The sequence below is a fragment of the Cyprinodon variegatus genome, unplaced genomic scaffold, assembly GCF_000732505.1.
Source record: "Cyprinodon variegatus isolate N-32 unplaced genomic scaffold, C_variegatus-1.0 Scaffold526, whole genome shotgun sequence".
NCBI classification, from domain to species: domain Eukaryota; kingdom Metazoa; phylum Chordata; class Actinopteri; order Cyprinodontiformes; family Cyprinodontidae; genus Cyprinodon; species Cyprinodon variegatus.
Window position 1 is genome coordinate 505,458 of NW_015150979.1, and position 8,837 is coordinate 514,294.

The window sequence follows — 8,837 nt, forward strand, 5'->3', positions numbered from 1 at the left end:
AAAAAAAAGAAAAAGGAAAAAAAAGTCCTGTGCTCTTGGTGTTTCATCAGGTGGAAGCTATAAATTCTCCCCTTTAACATTCCGAAGTGAATGTCAGTGTCAATGAAAACGATCTCTGCCAGTGGTCCTGGATAAAAAGTGCATTTTAAAAAGAGAGGACATCACATTTAAACCCATGCTTTCTGAGCAGTGTACTATCAAAACAATTAAACAAAATAATAATAAAAAAAAAAAACTCATCAGTCAGATTCTGCGACTTTTCTCAGGTATTTGTTACTTACATACATTGTTACATACAGTATGTACAGGTTATTTTTCTTAATGCATATTTAAATGGTTATGTTAATTCTCTCATGTGAGGATGATCCTTGCAGCCCTTCCAATGCAACAGGAGTACATCATTTCATGCACATACAATAGGGTATTTACATGTTTTAAGCTTAAGATTGGTTCTTTATAATTTCAAAGCTGTTTTACTCAGATGTGGGAAGTTAAGGACCATATGAGATATTATACATACCATCAGGAGAAATTAGAGACAGACTGCAGACTGTACCACTGCATAGTTTGCAAATGTAGACAGGGAAGAGATTAAAGAATATGTCTTCAGAAGTCATACTCTTTAAGATCTGCATATTTTGATTGAACACTTGAATCAAAATAACACAACTCCTCTTTGATAAACTTTTAAGTCGCATATGTGCCAAAGAAAAAGTTATTGGGTGAGTTTTACATTTCTTTTTCAGTCATAGCTGTAGGATGTGTTTGACTGATGTAATAACTGATAGTAGCATTTAAAGATAATGTGATATTTTTAGTTTAGTTTTAGTAATGTGATTGCTTCAGTTTATTTATGGTTTTAACATAGAAGTGCATAGAAGGTGAAAATAAAGAATATGTCTTCTGTTCTAAAATCAGTGGAGATTATGGAAATGTTGGTAAAACATATATATATATATATATATATATATATATATATATATATATATATATATATATATAGTTGTGCTTGAAAGTTTACATATCTTTCCATCAAAAATAGAAAAAAAGTCAGCTGCCAGAAAAATAAATTTAAAGTAATAATGAATAAAAATATTAAAAGAAGTCCTGAATTTTGACATTGATATGATAATAACAAATAAAAGAGGTAAAAAAAGTAAAGTCTGATGCAGCTCCTGAACTAAAGGCATCTCTGGAATCATGTGTTTTCTGTTACGTTTACTCAGACTTCCGTACCAGTTGAAAGGCATTTTTGTTCACTGTTCATGAAAAAGGTACTTAAATTTGTCTGGGACAGTTTGTTCCTTAGAAATATTAAAATTTAACATTTTTTTCATGGGAAGGTATGTAAACGTTTAGGCACTAAGTCATTAAAATTTGAAAATAATTTTTTTTAGTAAAATGTAGCCTATGAACAAATGCTATGAATATATTGTAAATGATGTCTCAATCCAATGCCAGGTATCAGATAGTAATTATATATGTAAATAATATTCAAATATTTATTTGTGCTTGTCTTACTTTTGGACTCTAGCTTTAGGTGTAATTTATGTAGAAGTATGAGCCTTCTTTTCCAGTTCTTCAGTGAATGTTATATATATATAAAAAAAATTATGACAAACTATAACATTACGAAACTACGATAAACTTATAGTGAATTGTCAATTTTCTTTTTGCCTGTAATGGTACAACCGGAGGTGTTTTTAGCACGACAAGTGCTGCAAATTTGTTGCTGCTATTTAACAATGATGCAAACAAGGGACTGCTGTTTTTTTCAGTTTGTCTATGTTGATGTGTGTCTGTCCTTACCAAATAAACTTTAAATAAAAGAAAAAAGAATAGCTCCTTGTGCATACCCTGCCTCCGAACTCAATCAAAACATAAGGTGGTCTCAGCACCGTGTTAGGTAAGGCCAGCTCCTGAAACTGACTGGAAAATATTTGTTTGTGCATTACAACCAAGTTTGCCTTCTGCATTTAATCCATCCCGTAGGCAGCTTGCAGCACCCACAGAGAATTGTGGGGTTAATGAGGGCTTCACCAAGAGTGACAGCTACGGGTTTAATTCAACTCTCCAGGACAAACACGCCCTGCTCTATAACCACTAATCCAGGGCCAAGCCCTGGCACCCCTTCCAGGATGCTAACATAAGGGATGAGTCATATTACATTAAGATGCACCCCCGGCAAGGGCTTCCGTGTATATAAGACTGTCAGAAATAAGGATTTGATAAATTGATTCTTAAAACTTTGCAAGTACCTCATCGTTTCTTTCAGACAGGTAAAGGTGTGAATAACTTGAGTAGATACACCATTTTATGTCAAAAGATAATTGTGGCCAGTTGTGACTGTGTTTTGTTGTGTTGAAGGTGAACTGATAAGGATTTACTTCCAACCAGCTGCACATTTTTACTATGAGGACTCTCTTTTAGAAACTTATAAGATTAATCTTAAATTCCCAGCAGCGTCAAGGACTGTGCACTATCTGTGCTTGTTATACATTATTTGCATAAAGGCTATATGTAGAGATATACATTGCGTATACTGACAGCCAAGATATGAGATACAGATAGTTTAATTTAATAGACTGCTTTGATTTTAAACAGATGGAAAGAAGAATACTTGATAAACCAGAAGTAAAAGTGAGAGACAAGAGAATGATGAGATTTGCTCATTTTCATTGTGTGTCCATGCAAATGGGATTCTGCAATGACTCTGGCAGAAGCAATCGTTCTTTTAAGGAAGGATTTGAGTTTAACATTTGAAATGACAGCTCACTTAAAGCTGCAGACATGGAAGACATACAGAATTGATTTTCTGTCACTCTCTGCTCCTCCTCACCAGAAAGGGAAGCAAGGTGTATCAGACATTAAACCCTAGGAGCCTTACACTGGAAACATGGACGTTGTGCTAACAGCTTTTCTTTACCAGCTTTACCATGGACTAACATATTTTAACCCTTTATTTGTGTGATGCATCTCCAGTGAGGGATGAATTACGGATCAATTTTTAGTGTCTTAATAGGAGGAAGGCTGACATGGGAGGATTGGTGGTTAGAAGGTGAACAGTGACTGTGCTGTTCCACCAGTCTCCTAACCAGTGCTTTTGACACTGCAGAAAGCGGCCCTGAGTTATCACTTGATGGTGGGATCAGGGATATCTAACCCCTGGGGCAGCAGTGAGGCTGCGGTTGGTTGCATCTTCATCTTCCTCCCTGTGTTTATTTCTTCTTCTCCCCCAGCTCACCAGCCTTCTGCTCTTTTAATCATTACAATGACCCTGCTCTTTTCTCTTTAGAAGATGTGCAGAAGGTAGTGACTGGATTTAACAAGAGGAGGACCGCTGCTGCCCCCTGGTGGTCCCTGCTGTTTGTGTCTTGACTATTCTGACTGCTGCTGATCGCACAGGCTGCTCCTGCAGAAAAGGGAACATTCACAGATTTCTGTTTAGTAATAATCTATAATCTTCATTCTGTCACTTCATAAGTTTGAATGACTAATATTTTACTAAATCCAGACAGAACAATAGTTGTTACATCTTGTCTTATTTATTACAGTAAATCTAAGCAAATGGAAAGATTTAGGTCAAATATCTGAACCAAATATTTCATCAAGTAGCTTCTGCAACCGAGACATTATTTTCTAATATATGAGGATCAAGATGAAAGGCATGTAAATACAAATGTTTACTTCTTAGCAGGGTTTTGTGGAAGGGCGATTAATATGCAATATCTAACCTGCAGTGAATAACTCCTAAAGACATTAGCTTAGATAAAGACCATAAGTATTTCAATGCAAAGCAGTTTTAGTTAAACGTGCACAAATGAAAAACAACTCCTATCTCAAAATGTTTATTTCTGATCATAAAATCTGCTACTTTATCATATTTTCAATCTGTTGGATTTCATTCTGGATTTAAGATATTTATATTAGAAGCGCTCCCTTCTTACATGGCCAGACCTCCATCCCTTTTGGAGAAAGTAAAGGATCTGTGCTATTGTCTCCCCTCTACCACATCTTCACCCACTAGGAAAACGACTTCTACCTTCCTCAAAGTTCATGGAATTTATTTTCATTATGGAGGAACGCACACTTTCTGTCTCCTGCTCTCTTTGGTGAAGACAGAAGGATGATTGAACACCTTACGTTTCTTAAAAAGCTATTGTCGACAAAGGTCTGGACTATTTTACTTTTACCTGCAGCACAAACCTGAAAGGACGTATGAGATAGAGATTGATCAGATCATGTGTTTGTTTGTGTTTTTTCAAGGACATGTATACAGCCACAAAGAAAGTTAGTGGATTTTGTCACTTTGTTACAAAAGCTAAGTTTTTTCCAAGAAAGAAAGCATCAAATTTATGCACTGCTAACATGAAGGCTTTCATGGAGCAGAAAATGGGGATTAACTATAACATGCTTATAAACACTGACAGTTACAGAGCATGTTGTCTTGCATATAACAAAAATGAATCAACAATTTTAATTAAGATTTTCTAATCAAAGCTTCTGTGTTGTTGAAAAACAGTCATTGCTCTACTTATCATTGACAATACAGATATGCTTCAAAGAAATAAACAACAACAAAAAAAAATCTGCTCACCTACATCTGGGGCTGGGATCATTCTATCAACTCTTGAGTCTCTGAAAACTATTTTGGACAAAAAAAAAGAGAAGATGAAATTAATAAAAAAGACCATAAAGTGAGTATAAACGGTTGCTTGGTTGTCCTTCTGTACCTGCTGACTGGAGTTAGCTGAAGGTGGGGTGACTAGATTTTGGTCTTGTAAAGCATTAACTGGGGCAGCGCATGGAAGATGTGTAGCTCTCCAGTAAATTTCTAGGTACTCTGCAAGGTGGTCGCATGCCTCCTCAAGCTGATTCTCATCCAGGATCACATCAAACATCTCCTGCAGGCCAAAGAAACAAAGGCTACAATTCATAAAAATCTCCATCCTCAGTTTTCATTCCATTCGTCACTGATTGAATTATTTTTCACAGCAGGGATGGGGACTGCTAATGGAAACTAGCCTGCTGGCTAAGTCATTTACATTTGACCATTTGCTTACTAATATTTTCTGTCCCCTTTTAAGTAACACAAACTAACAATTACACTGATACAAAGACTAAAAGAGAAAAACATACAGGAGGACACTGAGCCAGCTTGTCTCCGGCCATCATCTGGACATTGAGGTGCTTGCTTTGGGACTTTCCTCGAGACTTTATCAGCCTCTGAAGAACCTGTAAGATAAATAAAGCACTAATAGTTTGAGACATATTTCTATTGAACTGATTCAATTAGTTAAATTATATTATTTTACTTCAAATTTAGCCTAAAAAGTCCAGACATAGTTTGCCTGCAGTACTGGGTGTGGTTTGAATTAATTTGTATTATCAAATCCCTGAAAAACCTAACCTGATAAATAAAAATTGGACCGGATGAATATTTTCTTGTTAAATAGACTATGACTATGCTGTATCTAAAAAGAAGGACCATACATGTGTTTTGACTGATTTTTTTTAACGAATCAAATGTAAGCATTACTGTACTTTGGGTGAGGAGACTTTAACGTAGACAATAATTGGAGCCAGAGAAGTTTTAAGGAGCTGGGCCGGATGATTGATGGTATCTGCATCCAGGACAACCAGCTGAAGAGACTTTGCCAACTCGAAAATCCTCTCTATCTCACTCTGGACTTCAGCTAAGAGAAAAAACAAACAAAACACCACAAAAATATTTGCTGGAGTATATTTTTAACTCAAGATCCAGCAGAGGCATCTATTCTTAGCTTTTATTGATCTGTACTGAGCACAAAAAGATCAAAGAAAGCTTTTCTCATTACCCACCGAGACTGGAGCGGGTGTTGGATCTCTCCATTATGGCCTTCTTGTTCAACACCGACCGCTTCGCCAGAGACAGATCAGCGGTCACCCGTGTAATAGTGATCCTGAGGAAGGAGTGTCTTATCACATCATACCCACAACTGTTCCATTTCAAAGGAGTGAAGCTGTATTCTCAAGGAGCTAAAAATAAATTCTCATCATGTTGTATCCTTTCCACCATGAAATGTGATAGGCAGAATAGCACCATGAGCTGAGATGCGGTGTTTCTGTGGAGAATAACGCAGACAGCCGTGCTCACCTGCCATCAAATCTGTGTTTAAGGAAGTCAAACAAGGCTTTCTGCATCATGTCGGTCACCTAAAAGACAGAAAGTGAAAAGAAGGTAGAAAATAGCTGTTATAATAACAGCTTCAGAAAATAATGTCATACCTCGTTTAGAGATTTGAAACCCTTAGGTATGACACCAAAGTATCAGAAGGAGAAAGTTTTTTAATGTTACAGTGCACACACAGGACTTTAACGGTCAGGTAGTAAACTCTGACTTTCCTCACACAATATCTTAAACTACCAGCTTGTTTATGTTTCAAATATAGGATATGAAAACCCACTTCTCTGTAATATTATTCATCTGTTAAATAATCAAATTTTGTTGAATTTCTATCATTATTGCATTCTACCTTTTCTCTTTCCCTGGTTTTTATGTAATTTTCTTAACATTCTCTGCAAAACTATTATTTCTGACTTTCCAGCTTTTTGGTCTCATAAAAAAAAAAAAATTCTAATATTTTAAAAGAGCTGTAAAATAGGGTGCGGATTAAGGAAACAGAAAAGTGTTTTGAAGTCACAATGAAAAGCAGAAAATGTAAATCTCTTCTCACCAAAAAAGACCTTAAAATCCAACATCTACATTTGTTATCTTATTAAATCTTCCTCAGACATCAAGGTTATTTTTTTCCTTTTCATGTCTAAATATGTCTGAAGTGTTTAAAGTAGTTAGAAATGCTCATTCTGCTAATATAGTTTTTTCTTATACTTAACATATAATTAATAAGAGCTATTTTCATATTAGAAATAGATTAAATCAATACAACTGGCCAGATGAAAGCAGAAATGGTTCCAAAATCAGTATCCAGAGACCCATGCCTATTCTAAACCCCACTGTTATCTTTAGGGTGAGGAAAAAGTTTTGTTGTTTTTTTCAACTGAAACAGTTTTTTTCTCCAGCACAGAATGTAACCAGCTAACATTGTCCTTTCCATGAACCTCATGCCCGTACCCGAGCTCCACTAGCTTTAGCATGGATGTGTTATGGAGGAATAATGTACTGCTACTAAGGGCTGAACCCCTCATCTGAGTTGATGACACCACTAAAGCTGTAGATATAGAAAATAAATGTTTTGAAATTGCTTTGTTCTGGATTTTTTTCCCTATGTCAATATGAGGAACATATTTACAATTGTTCTACCAATTGGAAAAATATCAGTGGCTTTTGAACAGTGTTGTTCTTCCAAAATAACGCCAGGAAACAGAGTGACCACAAGAGGGATTACAAGTGCAGAAAATAGTATAAGGATGTGGAAGAGCATTGAGGAGTGGCTGCATGCAATATGTACAAGACAGGCAAAGAAGGGAGAACGATAAGAAGAGAAAGAGGGAGGAGGCATGCTGGTGTTCACCACTGGAGCATCCCTGAATCACATGGCCACTGCAATGCATAAATATTTCACAGACATGCACAGTAATACAGACGGCTTGGCATGCAGTGTGTGAGATCACATTGAAGAAAACAAGGCGGAGAGAAAGCAGAGGCTCAGAGACACACCACTCCCCTTGCATTTCAACACATCAAACCACAGACTCATTATGGGAGGGTTTAGTAGAGAAACAGCAATGCATTATCATACATTTTTATATGTTTCTTTTTGCTATTAATGGACAGTTTATATGTGGAGACATAAACTGGTCCAAGAGGCAGTTATACACTACATTTTTTCATTGAAAGAAAAACCTGGAATCTTTATTACTGTGGTTCAATGGATGATGAAGGAGAAACACCAAAATCCAACCGGATCTCAAAATCCAGATTAAACTAAAACAGCAACCCAAATGATTAAGGTTAAATCAATTCTATTTCTCTGCCACGCCAGAGCTAAATCTATGTTGGTGTTCTTCTATTTATCTAGGAACCATAGCATATGTTAACATAAGTCTATATATTTGTTGGTACCCAAAATGATTCCTATTATACTAATGTGACTTACACCAAATTTTACTTTACTGTTTAGGTTGATCAGTGTCTGGGTAACTTTTAATTAGTAATCCACTATTTCATTTTTTCTGGGTAAAAATATATACAGGAGGCCAATATCTCTATACTCTTCAAAACAGAAAAGACAACAAAACATTCCACTCAGTTAGGCCAGATAATGTGCACTGTTAGAAGCCTGTAAATGGTTGCTAAGAAATAGTTACAGAAATAATGGCCTGAAAGTACTGTTCAAAGAGACTATACACAAAAAATATAAAACACATGAATTCATTATTTTATGGAAGGTGAAAAAAATAGTTAACTTTGGTTTTATTCTTGCCAAAAATATCAGGTTCTGAACTCCTGGGAGGTTCTCACAGGGAAAAACTATGAAACTTAAATTATATTTAATCTTGGTCCCTGATTTTAAGAGACACATAAAAATAAAAAAAATCTCTTTTTTAAGGCATCAGGGTTTAAATTATAAAGCGAGACATCACTAGATGAAATTTGCAGACCAACACTGCTAATATGTTAGTGAAGATTCACAGTCATCCAGAACATAGTCAGTCGAACAAAGTTAAAAAAGTTGAAAATCAAACAACTGGACTTTGTTTTCCAAGCTTGAAGAGGTTTTGCTTCCCTTCCAGGAAGCTTTCTCAATTCAAAATGTCTGGAGTATGGTTTGAGTTCAAGGATTATACAGTGGCACAAACAAAAGCCTTTTTATGTTGCATATTTTCTAAGCCAT

At 35.8% G+C, this 8,837-nt stretch overlaps 1 protein-coding gene across 1 annotated transcript in view; it reads right to left on the reverse strand.

Moving 5' to 3' along the window:
• Positions 1-1,008: 1,008 nt before the first annotated feature.
• Positions 1,009-8,837, reverse strand: part of LOC107095154 (voltage-dependent L-type calcium channel subunit beta-4-like) — a 19,192-nt gene continuing 11,363 nt past the window's right edge. Inside the window, exons 6-13 of the mRNA XM_015391132.1 lie at positions 7,084-7,211; positions 6,137-6,195; positions 5,842-5,942; positions 5,545-5,696; positions 5,140-5,235; positions 4,734-4,904; positions 4,598-4,645; positions 1,009-3,412 (exon numbers count right to left, since the gene is read on the reverse strand). Coding sequence (XP_015246618.1) covers positions 4,616-4,645; positions 4,734-4,904; positions 5,140-5,235; positions 5,545-5,696; positions 5,842-5,942; positions 6,137-6,195; positions 7,084-7,211 — 737 coding nt within the window. The 3' untranslated portion in view covers positions 1,009-3,412; positions 4,598-4,615. The remainder of the gene's footprint in view (positions 3,413-4,597; positions 4,646-4,733; positions 4,905-5,139; positions 5,236-5,544; positions 5,697-5,841; positions 5,943-6,136; positions 6,196-7,083; positions 7,212-8,837) is intronic.